At 41.4% G+C, this 21618-nt stretch overlaps 1 protein-coding gene across 2 annotated transcripts; it reads right to left on the reverse strand.

The window, feature by feature from the left end:
* Positions 1–695: 695 nt before the first annotated feature.
* POGLUT2 (protein O-glucosyltransferase 2) lies at positions 696–21029 on the reverse strand. Of its 2 annotated transcripts, XM_074983192.1 has the most exons (11): positions 20876–21029; positions 20488–20718; positions 15323–15528; positions 12119–12324; positions 9800–9877; positions 6066–6238; positions 4771–5008; positions 4090–4299; positions 2929–3018; positions 2328–2432; positions 696–933 (listed from the first exon to the last, which is right to left on the reverse strand). In XM_074983192.1, the coding sequence occupies exons 2-11, from the start codon at positions 20667–20669 to the stop codon at positions 916–918; spliced, it is 1506 nt and encodes a 501-aa protein (XP_074839293.1). In that variant the 5' UTR covers positions 20670–20718; positions 20876–21029; the 3' UTR covers positions 696–915. The 2 variants fall into 2 exon arrangements, with proteins under 2 accessions (XP_074839293.1, XP_074839292.1); XM_074983191.1 differs by having other exon boundaries at positions 20488–21029.
* Between the last annotated feature and the right edge of the window lie 589 nt (positions 21030–21618).

Genomic DNA, 21618 nt, shown 5'->3' on the forward strand with positions numbered 1-21618 from the left:
CCAGAAGCCAGATTACATGGGAATATGCAAATGAGGCATGGGATATTTAAATCTGTGCCTTATTTGCATGCCCCTTCTGAAAGGGAGGGGCCATGTAGATGCAGCTCTTGTTTGTTCATATAGAAATGGTGTGTTTTGGGTTTTTTTTTAAACAGCTGAGACAGTGAAAGAGAAACTTGAAAGACGATAGTTTCAACATACTTAGGATGTTAAGCCAGGTGATGAACTTGCTTGATAAGAGGTGGCACTGTTAAATTAAATTGCAGCTAACCCTGTATTATCAGTGCTGGATCTGAAAAGCTACTACTACCAAAGCATTTGTGAAATCATTTTTACTTCATGATAATCCATTGGAAGGCTGAAAATTTAAGTATGTTTGTATCCATATACTGTTTACTCCAGTTATTGCAGGATTGCTTGTGAGTATTGAGCTACTGCTGGCATTCATTTTATTCAGCAGAAAATACAGTATTGGAAGCACTTTAAAGAGCCCTACTTGACTTAAACCTATTCCTAGCCATATAGCCTCAGAATTCGTTAGCTATGAATAAAATTTTCATTTTTAGCTGGGAAACATTCTAATTTTAGAGCTTGAAGAATTTACACCTGACTTAGTATCATAATTGGGTCTGAGCCTGCTGTCCCTGCACATATGGTGCATCCATTGAGATCAGTGTGTGTGAAAGAACTGTAAGTGCAGTGAAGGTGAATTTATTAACAAAAATAAACATTTCAAAACAGCAAATTCTGTTGATACTAATGATAAAAACAAAAATAGATATTCCTCATTCAGACTCTTGCACGCTGCTTCGTATTGTCCACTGACATTGTTAATAAAATGTTCTTTTTACTTTCTTGTAAAGGGATTCTGAAGATAGGTAAAGTTTCTAAAAAAAATGACTTTATTTCTTCATATCAGAGTTCATCTTTGGCCTGTAATTTAAAAGGAAAGATATTAAGTATTGCCATTTTAACAATCAAGATAGTATTTGCATGTCTTACTTTAATTCAACAATCTTTTCCCTTTCTAAATAGACAGACAGGAACATTTCCTCTTTGACCACTTGTTTCAGCCTGATTGAAACAGTACAGCTTCTCCACATCCTTTATGGTCCAGTGTATCCAGGTAAGTGCAGGTTGGTTCTTTCCCTAAATCCGTCCTGGTTTATTTGTGTCTAAGAAGCACTCTTTGAAGTATGCAGGTGGTAGGGCGGAGTTGGAGGGGGCGTCCTGAATGTCTGCTGTGTCCTCAAATCTCCACTCACAACAGGAGGGTGGACAAATTCTGGCCTGTGGGCTGGATCCAGTCTGCCAGGGTTAGTTCTTGGTGGGCCCCCACCTCTAAATTTACTTCTGTCTCCAGTGGTGTTGGGTGATCGGAGTTCTCATTGTCCACTGATCACCATTTGCAGCTAATGAGAGCAGTGGGAAGTGGTGTTCTGGTCCACGTCACTTCACGCTGCTCTCATTGGCCATAAACAGTGACCTGTGGCCAACGAGAGCTGTAATCGCCCAGTGCCTGTGAAGGCACAGATAAATAAAGTAGTGGCAGTCTGCCAGGGACTAACCCTGGTGGGTCACCACTTATTTTATTGCCCACCCCTGCACAACAGGATCTACCTGAGACAGACTTCCTTGTCTATGCCTGCTAGAACTGAGTGGGTCTGACTGTTAATGATTTGAGAGATGCTCCCGAACCACTTAGTATAAATTAGCTAGTAATTTTTAGAGCCTTTCAATTTACTCTAACAAATACTTATTTAATTCTGAAAGCATATAATCACTGAAGCTGTGCATTTTCAACAAAATTATTCTCACTGCTTGGGGACTTATTTATTCTAAAAGCATTATTTAAAAAAAAAATGCTCTAAACCCTACCCTTTTATTGGTTAGTGATGAGCAGTTTTCAAACCAGTAAATAATACTACAAACAATTCAGAAAAAAAATTCAAATGAAAAATGGAAACCGGCTCTTCTGGCTCTTTTTGACTTTGACGGACAGAAGTACTGCTTTTCTAAAACAGTTCTGTTCTATTGCTGTTCTTTTCCTTACAGTTTTGTCTCAGTGATTTCACAGGGTTCACTTTCAGGTCAGTCTGTTTTCAGCATCAGTTTAAACCTGCTGAGTTGTTGCAAGAAGCACAGTTTTAAAAGGACAAAATACAACTATAGAACCACCCGCAAGTCCATTGCTTGTCAGAATTTGTAAGAAACTTATCATGGGACCTGATGACGTTGGGTGCTGGACATCGTTCCTATTCAGTTAAATAGGAATTGAGAACAATCAAGATCTTGCAGGATCGGACTTTTTGTTGTATACCCCATACCTTCTTTCTGTGGCAAGTACATGGAAACAGGTCATCATCAGGCTGCTCCACCTTCTCCATGCCATCTCTGATTTTTGGTTCGCTCACTTGTAATTTGGCGTATTCCTAATTCAAAAAAAGAGGAAGGTATTACTCTAATTCCTATAACATCTAACAACTCAGAAGAATAATTATATAGGGACAGTGTGGCCAAAGAATCTCCCACTGCTCTCAGAAAAGCCCCTCATGTCATAGAGAAAGTAAGCGGATACTTCACTGCTGTCAGATTCCATTTGGTACATCCCTGAAGTGTCAAAACCTCAGTGCTAATGCACAGACATTTTCAGCTGTGGCTGGGGATGGGGGAATGAAACTACACTCTTTGATCACTGCTAAGTGCTAGCTTGAGGGGACATATTCTTGTAGATTAGATTGAGATTTATGGGAGCTGGAATGCCTCCCTTAAACTGCCACTCTTAGAATACAAGCTTCACATGATGTCCACAACTTGTTTAACATTTTCTATTGTTATTCTTTGTTTTGTGACTGGCTGATTTCCAGTATCTGTATATTCTTACGTGCTTGCTACATATTTTTTCCCCTAGAAGTCTGATGTACTGACCTGGAAAAGTTTGAAATAATAACAGAATACATGATCTCCCATGAGGTTATTTCGTGCAAATTCCTGCCCTGATTTTGCAATATTTCTTGCCTGTCAAAAAGAAAAAAAAGGAAAATCCTGACATAGAAACATTTCTGGAAATGGTAGCACAGGTTGCACCTTTCTCATCCAGCACCCTCAGGACCAGAGTGGGATTTGCTGCACCAGGGGAAGACAGGTCTCCTGGCTGGGCTGTCCTCCTGGCTCCCTGCTGGCTGGGCTGTCCTCCTGGCTGCCTGGGGGGCTCCACTCCAGCTCCCTGCAACCGGGCTGCTGGCTAGGGCTCCCTGCGGGACTCCCAGCTGTGGGGCTATCAGCAGGGCTCCCTGCCTCAGCCAGTCTCCTGCCTGGCTGGGTTCCCTGCTGCCGCAGGGGTGCCAGAGGCATCTAGGCCCCAGCAGGCTCCCTAGCTGGCTTCCCAGTGGCCAGGCTGTGGGGCTCCCCAGTCCCTGCCAGTCTCCTCACTGCTTTGGGGCTGCAGACAGGGCTCCATGCCTCAGCTGGGATCCCCTCCGGCTGCCCTGGCCTGAGCTCTGTGACCTAGCTGGACTCCTCAGCTGGTTCCCCGCCATGGGGCTTCCAACCCCAGTTCCCCACCAGGGGCTCCCCAGTGTGGGCTGCCAGGAAGCTCCACCACCAGCAGGGCTCCACTGCAGCTGCGCAGCTGGACCTCTTTCTCCAGGCGCTCTCTGGACCAGTAACAAGAGAGTGCCAGATGAGAGAGTTTCAACCTGTAGTTACTCTGAAATGTAAAACAATATGTAGTTTTAGTAATGAGTCTTCCAATTTTGTAGACAAGTGTCTAGGGTGCTGCCATGGTGAATGCTACTTAAAATAATGAAATAAACATTTATTACTGATAATGTGAGGCAGAATGAAAATGTACATTCTTAATGCTGAGAGGTGTTCTTACTCTGTAAATACACCTTTTAATTTCTGAAACTCCATTGTTATATTAAGGACTGTAGAAGAACACACAAGCAAAATATACTTTGCCTCCCCATTATAATATGACTCTCATTCTTAAGACCTGTTCATATGTTTGTTTTAAACAAATTAACTTGGATTCACTTACTTTTAATTTATCAGGAAATGTTTCTAAGTGTTTTAATATAGATTTACCTCTTCATCATTATCTTTTGCCCACTGTAGCTTCTCCAGGAGGTCACTCAGGTCACTTTTAAATGGAATGTAGTGTTTCCAGGGCTCCAGCTCATTATAAAAATGTTCATAGTAGATGGAGTCTTGCTTCAGCACTACACTGTTTCCTGCTAATAGGTAAGGCAATCGGTATGCAGCCACTGTGCCATCAATATTAATTTGATATTTATACTGCAAAAAACATAAATAGTTATTTTTTTTTTTAAAAAAAAAAGGATAGCCAGGATTGGGGTAGTGGGAGGTTTTTTTTTATTCTGAGACTATTTAATACAGACAGTTTGCCCCTTTTAAGACATGCAAATTATGTCTGACATTGTAAGTAATCTTTATTTCTAAAAGATGTATATTTTTACTCGTTAGATTAGTTCCACTGACTTGTATTGGGAGGAGCTATGAGCACTAATCAGGGCAGAAGAAAAATAAAATGGAAGCTAGTGAGATTAGATTGGACAGAAGATTTCTACAAAAGCTCTAAAGTCAAATCTAATCATCATAAAAGGGTTGTGTATGAAAAGTTAAAGCACTTTTTAAATATAGATGTATAATATGTGCAGAGACATGGCGGGTAGCGGGGGAGGAAAATTCTCAAACATTGGTGAGCTAAGTCTGCAAGAAGGTCTAAATAGCAGTTTCATGTCCTACCTTGAAAAAATCAAAAAATGAAATATGCTTCACAATGGGACCATAGAGGCTTTCATCATGTTTGAAAAAGAAAAAGTTTGTGAAAGCAGCATCTATAATATCTGGGTATTTTCTACTGAGTTTTACAAGTTCAAGTCTCTCTTTGCGGCTGTCACGTCCCCTCCAAATTGCTGTGGTATTCTTGTCTTCCCAGGGTGGCCCCGTGTTGGCCTGGACGGACATCATGTCCAGGCTGACTCTAGATGTCAGGAGGGAACAAGTGATTTCAGAAAAGAGGACTCTTGCAGTTTTCATACACTAATCTTTAAAATATTACTGTCATACACTTCTGGACCTGGTTCTGCCTCAACAATTATACTCCACATTTCTACTGGTGTTACTCACAAAAGCTTACAATCTTAGAAGACAGATGACATGACAGCAGAGATACAATCAAATAGATGTTTGTAAAGTTTTTATGATTGTAATAGATAAAATGATTGCAAACAATGCTATCTGACACTCAATCCAGCATTCATTAGTTGATATCTAACAGGCAGTATGGAAGAAATGGGTCTTGAGGAGAGATCGGAAGGGGTACGACAATAGTGGCTTTGTGGATCAGTGCAGAGAGAGCATTCCATATTCTTGGGATGGTATGGAAGGAAAGTGTGGAGATGGCTGTGGGAGAGGCTGCCAAAAGGTGGGCGAGGGTGCTATCTTTGTCAGAGTGAAGGAGGCAGGGAGAGGAAGAGATTAGAATGCACAAATAAAGAACAGACCTCTGAAAGTCTTTGATGAGGACAAGAAAGCTGAACTGAATGCAGTAAAATAGGGTGAGCCAGTACAAGGTTTCAAATGGATGCAGAGTCATAGAGACAAGAAAGACCGTCTTTGATTCTGGTTTTCTACGGCTCTGAAGAGGAAACACAGCTGTTAGGGAGCTTGAGAAGAGGCACTTATAGTAATCAACATGAGAGAGGAAGGACTACATGAAAGTGTTGGCTATCTGTATTTTAAGAGGAGGAGTATCTTAAAAATGTTATGGAGAGAACCTGTCTTCAGTGACTATATATATTAGTGGTTTTAATTGGACTACATGTGGTCTCTGGTTTTTGAAATGGGACATTTTAGGAATACAGTTATATAAAAGTATAAAGTAACTAAACTCAGACATACAGTGTCTCAATGTTAACATAGAAATTTAAATAAATACATAGTCCAAAAATTTACTGACATATTGGTAATATAAGATTCTGTTGAAAGACTGTTCGCTCAAATGTAGTGCTTTGTGAAAAAGTTACATAGTGTCTTACCGGCCCATAGTTTCTAAGACTGAGTCTGTCAAGTCATAGGTTGGCATCACAATGTCTTTCGAATCCATGGAGCCACACCATGAGAAGATGGGATGTAGGTTCTGAGTAGATTTCTTTTTTTCTAAAGGCCAATCCCCTAAATTAACAAAAAACTCTACATCTGGCATTTGCACCTGTATGAAGACAAGTTATGTTGATGGCATATTGAATGTGTTTAATACATAGGAATACTCTTTTTTCCTTGATCACTATGGTATCTGAAATTAGGTACAGTAAGAGAAATCTAAGGTTAGGTTCAGAGACATAATATATTGAAAAACTGTAGCAACTCATCATCACACTTCAGGAATGCTGTTCTTAGAAACCTGTGTTTTAAATATCTCTACTATCAGGTCAGAAAACAAAGCAATATTATATACCGGTTTTCAAAAGGAGTCAGACAGATAAACACGACTCTTCTTGATTTAACAGAGCATCCAAAATATCTATTGAAAAATCAAAATCTCCATTTCAAAAGCTATTAAGGTTGCTAAGTGGCAACAGTATACAATGCCATACACAAAATCTTAGAGGGCAATTAAAGCTTAAATACACAATCTTACACCGTCTACATAATAAGAAAATCACATAAGCTTTAGTAAATAAGATGCATCGAGTCCATCAGTGTACTGTAATGTTAATTCTGAGAAACTACTAGTCCTTCACAAATGGTCACAAAATATGAACAAAAATATCTTCCGAAAAATGGATAATTATTTACACACACATTAATTGTCTATATTGACCACATCCCTATATATACATAACATGAAGTTTTAAGTACATAACTTTCTCTTCGTAGCATATGCATCTGTGAAACTTTTCTCTTTTTAAACACTTGTTCAGAGCAGCAGGTAATTAATTTCATTGTGACTCCTCACATTGCAACATCTTTGGTCCTTCGCTGCTCATGCATTAGAAACATTAGGTTTCTGACCCAGTTTACATTCATAGACAAAGACAGAAACTAATCTCTGCCAGATATCAATAATGTTTTGTACACACTTTTGCATATGGTTGAGAAAGGACAGCAAAGTCTGTTTTCTCTTGATGACAGCTGGCAAGCATTCCCTGTTCAGAACAGGCAGAAAGGTGTGGAAGTTCCAGAGTTAGTGAAATAAAAGGCCCTTTCTTATCTCCAGCTTGTATACAGACAGACAGGGTGCGTCTACACTAGGAACTAACTTTGAAGTTAACTTTGAAGTTAGGCACTACATCGAAGTAGCCAGTAGAGAGCCTACCACATTTTCCTTTACTCCAAAGTTAACTTCGAAGTCCTTACACCATTCCCAGGAATGGAGTAGTGCCCTACTTCCGAGTTTAACTTCAATCCAGGGTGTGTGTGGACATTCAACTTCAAAGTTGCTTGCTCCGAAGTTGTACTTCAAAGTAAGCAACTTCGAAGTTATTTTTGTAGCGTAGACATGGCCACAGGTTCTATCTATCTCATAAAACAAAGAGTTCTCACTTTACAGAGATTCTGGAAAGGCCTGTGGTCTTTAGTGCCATCTACTGGTTCTATTCAATAATGGACAAGCTATGAACTACATATCAATGTTTACTTGCAGACCGAAGACTCATGTGGGGGCTGATTTTCTCCTTCAACACAACAGATGTTTTTGTTCTACAATCATGTTACCTAATGGAAAATGTATATAGAACTGAATGGTGATAACACAAATAAGGTTCTCTAGATATTTAATTTTGACTATAGTTGTGGCCAGAGAACATCTGCTCTAACATAGGAAATCATAGGCACCTGTTTAAATTATGGCAGCCTTTCTAAACTACCTTATGAACTGTAGTGAAGCTCAGATCTCCACAGTATGTACTATGTGCTGTCAGCCCCAGTCCTGCTTCCCCATCCATGCCCCATATGCAAGGGCTTAATATCAGGGAATCCTCAAAGGATAGTGTGTGGTAGTGCTTTGTGCCACAGCATCTTTTTGCCTCTGACCTCTGTCCACAGTCTACAGCATTTAATAGATAATTTTATAAATGTCCTAATGTTTGTTTAAATCATCCCACCAAATGTATTAGCAGTGATATAATTCTTTATTAAATCCTACAGGATGGTTCACCAAGCCTATGGAAAATTGTTTTCTATTAAATTCTATAGGCCTTTGTTATAAGGTGTAGCTTCCTAATAAATATTGAAGAGACAGGATAGGTGAGGTTATATCTTTTATTGGACTAACTTCTGCTTGTGAGACGGAGAGTTTTGAACTTATACAGAGTTCATCTTCAGGTCTGGGAAATGTACAAAGGGGTGTCAAAACTAACTACAAAGAGGAAAAGATAAATTCAGTATAAGTAGTTTACATGCATTGTAAGAGACCATTCAAGGTGAAGTGACATCTTAACATCTCAGCAGTTGTATGACAAAAATGGGGGATTACTGAGTTACAGATTGTTATAATAAGCTATGTATCCAGTGTATTTATTACATGATTTTCAGTGTTTAACGAACAATGTAAGCGCCCTAGCTCACCTTTTAAATGCTGTGTGTGTTTTCTTTGAGGATGAGGCCTGAGGTCAGACACAGAGTGCTCTCTTTGGCCGTGTCTACACTAGCCAAAAACTTCGAAATGGCCATGCAAACGGCCACTTTGCAGTTTACTAATGAAGCGCTGAAATACATATTCAGCACCTCATTAGCATGCGGGCGGCCGCGGCACTTTGAAATTGACGCGACTCGCCGCTGCGTGGCGCGTCCAGACGGGGCTCCTTTTTGAAAAGACCCCAGTTACTTCGAAGTCCCCTTATTCCCATGAGCAGATAGGAATAAGGGGACTTCGAAGTAGCCAGGGTCCTTTCGAAAAGGAGCCTGCATGTGTAGACCTGAATATGTAGACGTAGTCTTTGTGAATAATGTTTACCCACAGGTTGCTCTGAGGAGAAGGTAGAGAATACATACCTTAACATACTCTGCATAAGCTTGAAAGCTTGTCTCTTTCCCCAGTAGAAGTTGGTCCAATATAGGCTACATCTACACTAGGGGAAAACTTTGAAATGGCCATGCTAATGGCCAAATCAGAGAATACTAATGAAGCCCTGAAATGAATAGTCAGCACCTCATTAGCATGCTGCCGGCCGCAGCACTTTGAAAGTGCCCTGTTTCGCTCTTGCACGGTTCATCTACATGGGGGTCCTTTTCGAAAGGACCCTGTGAACACTGAAATCAGCTGATATGAATAAGGGGATTTCGATGTTTGCAGGGTCTTCGAAAATGATCCCCATGTAGACAAGCCGTATGTCAGTGAAATGCGGCACTGGCAGCATGCTAATGAGGTCCTGAATATTCATTTCAGCTCCTCATTAGTGTTCTCCAATTTGGCCATTAGCATGGCCATTTCGAAGTTTTCCCCCTAGTGCAGACGTAGCCATAAGGTATTTACCTCACCCATTTTGTCTTTTTAATGTTCCTGGACTAGCTCAGCTACAACATTGCAGATAATTAAAATTTGTAAGTTACATTCTACAAATTAATCAAGTCATACCAGACCATCCAACTTCATCTGGACCAATCCTGCTAGCTTATTATTTCTTAATGTGAAAGTAATAAAAATAAGAACAAGAACAGTGGTAGAGGTTCTTTATTGTTTCAGGGGTCTCAACAAAACTGTAAAGAAGATTTCAGAGACTGTTTATATTTAAACACTAACATATACAACATATTACTGAGAAATACTCACTTTTCTTGTCAAAGAAAGTAGTATGGCATCCATGAAAATCCTGAAACCTACATGCTCACCAAAGGTCCTTATATAAACCTAAAAATAATCCAAAATTTATTGCATTGGTGTTTTTGCTTCATGAAAAAATATATTATTGGAGCTTTCCCATTTCATAGTAAACAGTCAGACAAATTGAATAGTAACAGAGAGGTAGCCATGTTAGTCTGTACTCTACAAAAAACCTAGCAGAAATGTAGCATGTTAAAGACTAACAAAATGATTTATTTGGTGATGAGCTTTTGTGGGACAGACCCACTTCATCAGATCAATTGCATTTCCAGTACAGACTGGAATCTATAAGTACAGAGATCTAAAATAAATGGCTGTACAAACTGATAAATCAAGTAGGAGGGGGGTGAGGCGTGGGGGACGTTAAGCGTCTTGCCTGAGATAATTACAAGCGTCAAAGGAAGGGAAGCAGTCCTTATAATGCGTGAGGTAATTACTGTCTCAGTTCACACCAAGTGTTAATGAGTCAAATTTGAATATGAACTCCAACTCACCACTTTCTCTATGTACTTGATTTGCCAGTTTTTATTGCAATTTTTTTGGGACCTCTGTACTTACAGATGCCAATCTCATGAAGTGGGTCTGTTCCATCAAAGCTCATCACTAAATAAATTGTTTTATTAGTCTTTAAAGTGCTACATTTCTGCTGTTTTCTTTAATCAGACAGATTGTATGGTTTCTCCTTTATATAACTAAGTCATTTTTGGGAGGCCTTAGAATATCCTATCTCTCTGATGAAGTCAGAAAAGGGACACACTTTCTTTTTTTGTCCTTTGCAGTCACTTTTAAAAATGATACCCTGTAATCAGAAATGCATTGCTGTCAAGCCTGAATTTACTGCACTCTTTTCCATATAGTGCCCCTATATAAATCTATGGTATGCCCACATCGTGAATAATGTGTACAGATGTGGTCTCATCACTTAAAAAAAGATAGCCTTGCACTGGAAAAGATTTAGAAAAGGGCAACTAGACTGATTAGGGGCTTGGAACAGGTCCCGTATGAGGAGAGGCTAAAAAGATTGGGAATTTTCAGTTTAGAAAAGAGGAGGCTGAGTGGGGATAGGATAGAGGTATATAAAATTATGACAGGTGTGCAGAGGGTGAATAAGGAGAAGTGATTTATTTGTGCCCATAATACAAGAAGTAGAGGAGACCAAATGAAATTAATGGGTAGCAGGTTGAAAACTAATAAAAGAAAGTTCTTCACTCAGCACATAGTTAACCTGTGGAACTCCTTGTCAGAGGAGACTGTGAAGCCTAGGACTATAACAGAATTTAAGAAAGAGCTATATAAATTCATGGAGCTTAGGTCCATAAAAGGCTATTAGCCAAGGTCAGGAATGGTGTCCCTGGCCTCTAATTGTCAGAGGCTGGAGATGGATGGCAGGAGACAAATTGCTTGATCATTGTCTTTGGTCCACCCCGCTCTGGGGCACATGGCACTGGCCATTGTCGGCAGACAGGCTACTGGGTGACCCAGTATGGCCGTTCTTATGTTCCCAGATTACATTCATTGCATACAGAAAATATATACAAAAACAAAATATGCTCTCTGGAAGGGTTCGGTGTAACACTGTTAAATTTCTAGGAATCCAAAACTTCACCATGCAGACAAGAACTGAAAACAGAAGGAAGGTAGGCTGCTCCCTGCAGTAGAGAGGCACAACTCACACCTACTTGGTGCTTGGCTGGTGCCTTACTGCACAAGATTGCATGCTTTCCTGAAAAGCCCGGGCCTGTACAAGCAGGACTAGAAAACCCTTATTTAAACTGCTAGCTTGTAATTCAGGCATAGCTTCCAATAACGTCAAATTCTGCTGAAGTTAGAAGAGTTCTGTTAGCAAGAGTTTAGGATTCTTAGACCATCACACCATACAAAATTGATGAATATTCAAAACTCTTGTAAAACCCTATGGACAGGAAACTTAGCTGGGAGTCAGTACACTTGGGTCTACACCCAACTCCACCATACATCTGTTGCATAACTATGGGGAAAGTCATTTGCCTCTCTGCATTTCAACTGCTCCTTCTGTACCATGGAGATAAAACTCCTTACAAAGGAAGGTAAGTATTGAGTTCTGCAATGAAAACGACTAGTTAAAGAACTAAATATTATATACGAGGGTAATGAAGCAAATAATGGCAGTGAGAGAGCTTCTCAAAAAAAAGTCAAAAGGATAATTTATAATTGAAAGTTTGAACAAGCCTAAATATACGAGTAGCTAGGAGCCTCCCATTAATACTCCAGCGAAATCACATACTGTACCTTGTTATCTTTTATGACGTAGTGGCACAAGCTCTGTCTTTGTCCAAACCTTTGTGGAATTTCCTTTGCGATCTTATCTGGATCAACAGTGGGAAAATGTGCTAGGTCTCTTTGAATCTGTGGAATGGCTTGTGGGCAGCTCATATCTTCCAGCCATGCAGTGCTGTCTGCACGAGGGCAGTCACAATGCTCGTGGTATACAGGACCTATTGCACAAGACACAGATTTTTACATTATTTTTATATGCAACGCAGACAAGACTTCAAATTCAGAAGTTACTTACACTGAACTCTGAGCCAAATTCAGAAAGAATCCATATAATCTACTATATATTTGAGAGAGCCTGTTTGTGTGTTCAAGAACTCCTCCTAAACGGTAAGAGTTAGGGCCAACAAATTCAGTATACAACTTCCTAGTGAAACAAAGCAAGGTGAGGATTGGGATTGCTTCTTATAAACCATACAGAAGAGACAGAATCACCAGGATGGTGGAAGGGACTGGCTGGGTGTGTTTCCCCATGATTGGGACTGCCCTAGCCTCGAACCTCCCATCTCTCCAGGTGCCCTTTTGGGGATGAACCTGGGGGGAGGGGGTGTGAAGCTTCCACCCCTCCCATTTGTACAGGAACCTTGCTGGCTATTCCCCTTCATCAGGGAGTGCAAGGATAGTGCACAGTTTTACTCCATTCCTCGCTCTGGCTAGGAGCACAGTGGGCAGACAAACCTGGACTTACCCCAGCTGGGTGACAGGCACCCCTTCCCCAGCTGAGCCTGTGGGACCTGGAGCAGCCATGGAGAGGTGCTTCCCACTTGCCCCCAAGATGCTGTGGTGAGAGAGGGCTTGGGTAGTCCTCTCTCCCATGGGGGCAGCCTGCACACTGAACCGCTCATCCCCAGCCCCACGCCAGAGCAATGATTCAAATGAAGCATGGACATTTTCAGTTTATTTGCCAGAAAAACAAAAATTAATCGACTTAAAGACCCAAGCAAAGCTGGGTAAATCCTTTAGTGTAATATGTTACACTTTGTTCTTGCACCTTTTGTGTGTATGTTACTCTAACATAGGGTATGTCTACACAGCAAATTTATTTTGAAATAACAGCCATTATTTCAAAATAACTATCCTACCATCTACACAATGCAACAGCTATTTCAAATAATTTCGAAATAGCAGTTGGCTTATTTTGAAACTGGTAAATCTCTTTCTAAGAGGAATAATGCCTATTTTGAAATAGCTATTTCGAAATAGGCTCTATTCCCTGTCTTGACAGCACCTATTTTGAAATAAGCCATAGTGCATCCAATGGCTCTATAGCTGGGTCTGCTAAAGAGGGAGTTTGGAAGATGCTAATAAGGCACTGCCAGGAATATGTAGTGCCTCATTAGCATAATGGCAGCTGCATGCAATTCAAAAGTGCCGCTTTTGGAACACAGCTGCCTGTATAGATGGGTGCCTTTCGAAAGGACCCCCTGACTTCAAAAGCCTCTTCTTCCTAATTGGTTTTAGGAAGAAGGGGCTTTTGAAGTCAGGGGGTCCTTTCGAAAGGCCCCCGTCTCCATGGGTCACGTGCGTTCTGAAAGTGGCACTTTCAAATTGTGCATGGCTGTCATTATGCTAATGAGGTGCTGCATATTCATGTCAGTGCCTCATTAACATCTTCCAAAGTGCCTCATTAACGTGCCCCCTCCAAAAGGAGAAGGCACATGTAGACCCAGCTTATGTGTGTAGAAGCTATATTTTGACACAAATAAGTGCTATTTCAAAAAGCCTTGTGTGTAGTTGGGTTATTTCGAAATAAGCCCTTCTGACTCGCTCTTCCAGAATAAATTATTTCAAAATAAAGCTGCTGTGTAGATATACCCTCAGACTGCATCTACACTACACTGAGCCTACACTCCCAATTTTTTTGTGGAAGAAAGGTGCTTTCGAAATTGGGTTTCCTTTCAAAGGAACCGCATCTACACAGCTGTTTGTGTTTCAAAAGCAGCCCCTTTCGGAAGCAAGATCCTATGGGAGTATGCAAATGAGGTGTGAGATATTTAAATGTGCCTTATTTGCATGTTCGATTGGCTGCATTTACATGCCCCTTCCAAAAGGGAAGGTTAGTGTAGACACAGACTAAGAGTCTTAGGCCCTTGCCTACAAAGGGCAAATGGACCTGCATAATGTTTCTGGTGTAGTTTAGCTATCATTAGTTTGGAATCACTGTCCCATGTAGATAACTCTGTTCCAGAATAAAAGAATCTATTTCCTGCCTAAGCCCCAGAGTGATGGTCAAACTAGGGAAAAACAGGTGCTTGCCTGCTGGTTTTTCCTGGGCAGAAGTGATGTGTACTGAACGTACTGAACAGATGGCAGGTCCCTTTTCAGTCCCTTCTCTTTACCGTGCTGATGGGGAGTTGAACTAGTGGCATCTCATCCCAGTTGAACAGCCTGCCTATTGGGCTAATGGTTATAGAGGAGGACTTAGTCCTCTCATTTTGTGTGAAGTTAGGGAGCCTGTGAGCATGTCTACCAGATTGCCATTCCTTCCCATTCTATCTTGCCAATCCGTGAATCGTTCTGGTGCGAGAATGATGTCCGGATACCCACAGTGAGGCAGCAGTATGCATGAGCAGAGACAGAAACAGGCAGCTATGGAATGTTTACACAAAAGTTTAGGTGCTGAGAGTACATCTCTACAGAGATTTCAGACAAACAAACAAACATGGCTGGCAGGGGCAGCTGACTTGGGCTCATCGGGCTCAGCCTCTGGGGCTGAAAAAACACAGAATAGACATTTGAACTTGGAGTCCCACGGCACCGGGATCCTTCACCTTTGCAGAAACCAGGAGCTTGGGCTCCAGCTGGAGACTGATTGTCTACACAGCGATATTTTCAGTTGCAGAACCTGAGCCCCATGAGCGCACTGATCTGGGCTAGTCGTGGTCATGCTGCAGGCTTTTATCTCCATGTAGACACAGCCTGAGTTTAGGCATCTACAGGATTCAGGGATAGCTGAGTGGAGTTTGAGGTCTGCAGCAGAACCTAAAACAGGGACTTGGGTGGCTAAATATCTTTGTGAACCCCTGTCTCAGCAACTTGCAGGGTCAGGTCCTGGTACCATAGAGTATTTTGGACTATGGTTAGTATGAAAAAAGTGCTATGTAAAATAAAGGGGCTTCATGTAGCTCTAACATTTTAAACCTTTAAACCATTTTATACCTTTTAAAGTATATGGAGACTTGGCAACATGTTTGTCATTGACTTTGACTTCTATCTTCAGGTTTTTGTAGCTGGCATACATTCTGTACCTCACAATGAAGGAGCCATCTTTTCTGTCTAATATCTGCACTCCTACCCGAGTGAACTGCTCTTCAGGAGCAGTGATCTTCACCTGGAATGCATTTGCGCCTGGAGAGAAAGTAAACCTAAATAGGGAAGAAGCAGAATCGTGATTAAGAAGTGACTATATAACAGTTTGCTTAGGGTCTAAGCTAATGCCAGTTAAACTCCCTGAAGAGATTGCCAATGACTTTAGTGAGAGAGAGAGAGAGAGAGAGATTGTGGAAGTGGAAGATTTCCTAGTATTCAGTGCCCAGACTTTCCAAAGAATTCAATGACAATTTAGACATCTAAATAAGGTCTACATTTTCAAAAGTGGTCAGCAGTCAGCAGCACCTACCGTAACACCAGTGGGCTGAATTCAATTGACACTAGCATGGTTCTTTGAAGATAGCCTGTTGCCTATACAGGAAGTCAAAATATCTCAAATATAAATCTCAGAGTAGAAACAGGCAAATTTTAAGAGTGTTGCACATTTAAAAAAATATTTAGGGGATTTTGCTCAAAAAATTCACAAATCTGGAACAAATTCAGCCTAAAAAGTAAAAATCTTGGAGTGTTTTGAATATAGGGAAAAGGTTTACAACTGTTAAATTGGTATGTGCTACTAGGTATTAAAGCAAACTGTGCACCTCCATTTCTTTGATCAAATATGCTCTGTATGAAAGATCTGAGTTACCAGAAATAAAAAAGGACAGGTTTCTTGCAGCAACTCTTCCCAATACCCGACTAAGAAGGCTGTCTACAGAATGTGCCCTGTTGGCCAGGATGTATCTGCCGTTTGCTACAAGATGGCATTGTTCAACCTGGCAACTTAGTAAGAATCATCACGTAAGATAATGCTAATCTCACTGTTTCAAGAACAACAAGAAGTCTTGTGGCACCTTACAGACTAACAGATATTTTGGAGCATAGCCCCACAGTATGCCAACATTTTTATGGCTGACCTGGAACAATGCTTTCTCAGTTCTCATCCCCTAGCACCCCTTCTCTACCTGTGCTACATTGATGACATTTTCATCATCTATACCCATGGGAAGGAAGCTCTTGAAGAGTTCCACCGTGATTTCAACAGTTTCCATCCCACCATCAACCTTAGCCTGGACCAGTCCACACCACAAATTCACTTCCTGGACACTACAGTGCAGATAAGTGACGGTCACATAAATACCACCCTATACTGAAAACCCATGGACTGCTATGCTTATCTACACGCCTCCAGCTTTCATCCAGGGCATACTACATGATCCATTGTTTACAGCCAGGCACTAAGGTATTTGCTCTGATCCATCAGACAGAGACAAACATCTACAAGACCTTTACCAACCTTTCCTCAAACTACGGCCTGCCAACCTTAAACAAATCCTCACCAGCCACTACAAATCACAAACCAGTGACTCTAAGCCTGGAACCAGCCACTGCAACAGTCCTCACTGCCAACTCTGCTCACATATCTACACCAGTGACATCATCACAGGACCTAACACCACCTATACCATCAGTGGCTCTTTTACCTGCACATCTACTAATATAATATATGCCATCATGTGCCAGCAATGCCCCACTGCAATTTACATTGGCCAAACTGGACAGTCTCTCGGTAAAAGAATAAATGGACATAAATTAGACATCAGAAACTGTAATGTACCAAAGCCTGTGGGGGGACACTTTAATCTCCCTGGACACTCAGGGTGCATCTACACTAGCCAGCTACTTCGAAGTAGATGGCACAATGTCGAAATAGCACATGTTGCATCTACACATGCCATGCGCTATTTCCACGTTGAAATCGACATTAGGCAGCGAGACGTCGAAATCGCTATTCCTATTTGAAGATGGGAATAGCGCCCTACTTTGACGTTCAACACAGAAGTAGGGCGTGTGTAGACGATCTGCGTCCCACTACATTGAAAAAGCATGGTCCTCCATGGCAGCCATCAGCTGAGGGGTTGAGAGACACTCTGTCCAGCCCCTGCAGGGCTCTATGGTTGCCGCGTGCAGCAGCCCTTAGCCCAGGGCTTCTGGCTGCAGCTGCTGCAGCTGGGGGTCCATGCTGTGTGCACAGGGTCTGCAATTAGTTGTTGGCTCTGTGGACCTCATGCTGTGCAGGCCGAGTGTGTCTGGGAGGGGCCCTTTAAGGGAGCAGCTTGCTCTTGCCCCAGAAGGGCTAGTCCAGCCCGTGACCCAGTCTGCAGGATTTGCTGGCCCCTTATGTCAACGGCGAGCGCTTGTGTGTGTGGACGCTCCGCATTTCCTTCCGGGGCAGCTCCTTTCAACGTTCCCCGTCGCTCCTTTGACGTTGAACGTCAACAGCAGCAGCCCTGGAGGATGTGCAGACAATACGCGTCGAAGTAGCCTATTTCGATGTTCTTACTTCGAAATAGGCTACTTCAACGTAGTTTGCTAGTGTAGACGTAGCCTCGGTGGCACATTTAAGGGTGACAGTCCTGAAACAAAAAAAATTTCAAAAATCAAATGGAGAGAGAAATCTCTGAGCTGCAATTTATTTGTAAATTTGACTCCATTAACCATGGATTAAACAGAGACTGGGCGTGGCTTGCAGTTTACAAAGGCAGTTTCTCTGCTCTGGGTGCTAATATCTCCCCATTAGACTCTGACAAAGGCTCACATCCCCCTGTCTGATCTGACTTGTTTTTTCTCCTGTCTTAATGTATACTACTGATAATGGGCCATTTCCACCCTGACTGAATAGACCTTGTCTGCTCTGGCCCTCCCTCTTACTGGGACCCCACTCTTTAAATACCCCTCTGAAACCACCCCCTCCACTCATGCATCTGATGAAGCAGGTCTTTGCCCACGAAAGCTTATGCTCCAAAATATCTGTTAGTGTATAAGGTGCCACAAGACTTCCTGTTGTTCTCGAAGCTACAAACTAACACGGCTACCTCTCTGATAATCTCACTGTTGTTACTTTACATGCATTTCCCACTCGGTTGAATGAAACTGCACATTCCTCCTTGGGAAGGGAAATGTAGATAACAACCGGCTAGCAGCCTTCTTGGAGTTATGCTACTGTTAAGGTGGGGGGAGGTGCTAGGAAACAATGCCAGTGCATACAGACACTCTGTTCAAATGGATCTGGCCTCCTCAGATTTTAGGGAATTTGCAGGTTTAAGGAGCTGAGGAAATTTTCAAAGGAATAAATGACATTGAGGCTATGTCTACACTGCAGGCTTTTTTCAATGTTATTTCAATGTTCTAATGTCTAAGTAAGTAATGTCAGAAAATCGCATTCACACAGCCACAGCATTGCAAAAGGGAGTGTTTTCATTTACAGCCACACAAAAAACCAAGCAGTCCTGTAGCACCTCAAAGACTAACAATTTTATTTATTAGATAATGAAGTTTTGTGGGTAAGACCCACAAGCCCTACCTCTCATGGAATATTTTGATAAAAATGCCACACGTGGCAAGTGGTGAGTTTCCTATTCCTTGCTGTGTACTTCCTGTCTAGAGATGATCTTGCTCACTAATTTCAATCCTTGAATTAAGCTTTAGGTTGTCTCAAAATGTTACTAGGTTTGCTTAATTTTCTATACCAGGGATGCACAAAGTGGGGAGTGGGCCCCCTCAGGGGGTCGTGACATTTTATAAGGAGGGCTTGGCACTATCGACTGCTAGGTCTCAGGCTCATCCATTTGATTAAAATGTTGAAATGTTACTGTTTTTACTGTATTTACGTCTATATACTGAATAATAAAGTTTTTACATTATACATATTTATTGTCTTACACATGCTGAAAGGGACTATTTTTCATATGAACATAACTGACATTTCAGTAGGTGTGGATTACACTAGACAGGTTGGGAAGGCTCTGCTAACTGCAGGGATGAAAAGCGGGGCCCAACGTAAAAAGTTTGTTCATCCTTGTTACGTACAATATTTAATAGGTAACTATATTAAATGGCTTCACAGATTTACTACCTATATGTCTATGGGGATTACTGGTTTGTGTTATAACTGAAAGAAGCAGGAAAGTTTAGAAGGCACATCATAACTTATTCTGACCAGTTTTTTTATAAGGTATAATCTTGACACAGGAGAATTAGCAATAACTTTTTGTTGAGCCAAAATACTTCTATTTTGTCTGTAATAGAATTTTCCATTCCTTTCCCCATCTCACATCCTGTATGATGCCTGTGAACCTTGAGGTAAATGGCAAATGGAACACGAGAGTTTGAAAAGATTGTTGTATATTTTTTAAATGTATATTATTTTTCTGACTGTGGATAATATCCCAAAGGGAAGCTTAAATATAAAAATCTGGGTCAAATTAACTGCTGGTGGATGGGAGGGGAAGGCAGTGGCGCAACCTGGATGGCATCTATGGAATCACTGCTTCGTATGCGAAAAGGGATTATTTAATTTTTATTGAATATTTTTTCTTAATGCATTGTACAATTACACTAATTTCTGATTATTTTCAGGATGAAAGGCCTGCTAAAATTCATTAATTAAAAGAACATTAGAGCAGTTTACACATGACAAAGTTTACAAAGAGATATAATGCATAAAATGTGAGATTTGGGGCATTCAGTGTAAATAGCCCTTTCTTCAAGAAAGGCAAATTAGGCAGTTTTCTTAATTAAATAACAAGAGAGCCAGTACATGCAGGCACCCAGGTGGCTCTGAAGAGAAAGTAGGGACAATTCTACAATGGAATTGAATATAGAAGTGAGGAGTCTGGTTCTTCAGTGTAACTGGAGAAGAAGTAAAACTTATTTTGTCAACAAAAAAAAAATCCTGTAAAGTATGACTTGGACTCAAAAGGCTTAAATATTTGTGTAATTTGAGTAAAGTTGCACAATGCTTAAATACTTCTGGGGCAAGGATCTTGGGAATGGCAGCACGGAAACAGTGATTTCTAATTTTAAATTCTTTCATGCCTTCAGATACTGTGGGGATGGGAGCCTCATATGAGTATTTAGCCTTATGAAGTAAGGAAATGCCATTTTAAACTCGAACATCTTTTTGGCCATAACCACAATTTAAAGTTGCTGTGAGAAGAAGCTGTGATGCTTACCTGTGCCCTTCAGTGTCCAAAGCCTGCACATAAAAATACCGAGCAGGGAGCACAACATCTGCTTTCAGACCAGGCCCCCATACTACACTCTTCTCCGGACTCAGCTGGCGTCCTCCAGTCGATACAGTGAACACCGGAATTGTTCCAAGAGTTAAGTACCAAAGCAGCCAAATGCCGAACATTTACAAGATTTCCTCTTCAGGAAAAACACGAAGAAGAAGACAGACTAAGCTGCAGGGAAAGGGGAGAAAACGTGCACTAAAGTTAACTCGTGTTTTCAATTACTGCTGCAAGAACATCTGCTCAAATACACATCTGCCTTGACTTAGAGAAGTCTTGAATATTTCCACATTCCCTCAATCAAATCACAAGGGAGCAACTAGTTAACTGTCTTAGTTATCACCCAATAGACTCAGCCAGGAGCTGCTGCCGCGTCCGTCTCCCTATTCCTTTGTCTGTAGCGCGGTCCCTTAGCCTTAACCCTGCAGCTGGAACAGCATCTTCGGGTTAACCCTATCGTCAATCTCAGCCGGGTAGGTGAAAGGAAAGGGGCTTGTTTCATTGGCCCAAGAAAACTTCTTCCGAATGAATAATAGTACCGTCTCACTTCCCAGGCTGAGCAGTAATGCTGGGAAATGTAGTCCAGCTACAAGAATCACAGCCACCTCCTGCCTCACCACATTCACACGCCCAACCCGGGGGCCTTCAACCTATTTCAAACAGGAGAGCACACGTTTGCAGTTTACTGCAATGTGAAGTTTAAATGGGACACGGTCATGTTAAAACATACTTTACTGAAAATGTTGCCCTTATTACTTCTGTGTGTAATGCACAAGGCTACAAGAGAAAGATTTTTAAAACCTACTTTACCAGTTTTACTTTTTAATTTAACATCAGCTTGTATGTACCTGATTCCTCTGTTTCTTTTATATCGATAGTTAGGACTAGATCCACTGATGTTAGGGGCTGTGCTATCTAACGGAGACTCCAGAGCTCTGAGGACAGGATGCAGAAGGAGAATCAGGTGGTTAAAAATGGGCTCCACAAAAACTGTCAAATATGAGCAGGGAGCCACCCAAGCTAGGCACTAGGAAATGCTGAGGAGTTTTTCCTGTGCTCCATCTTCCCAAA

The sequence above is a fragment of the Carettochelys insculpta genome, chromosome 1, assembly GCF_033958435.1.
Source record: "Carettochelys insculpta isolate YL-2023 chromosome 1, ASM3395843v1, whole genome shotgun sequence".
Lineage (NCBI taxonomy): Eukaryota > Metazoa > Chordata > Testudines > Carettochelyidae > Carettochelys > Carettochelys insculpta.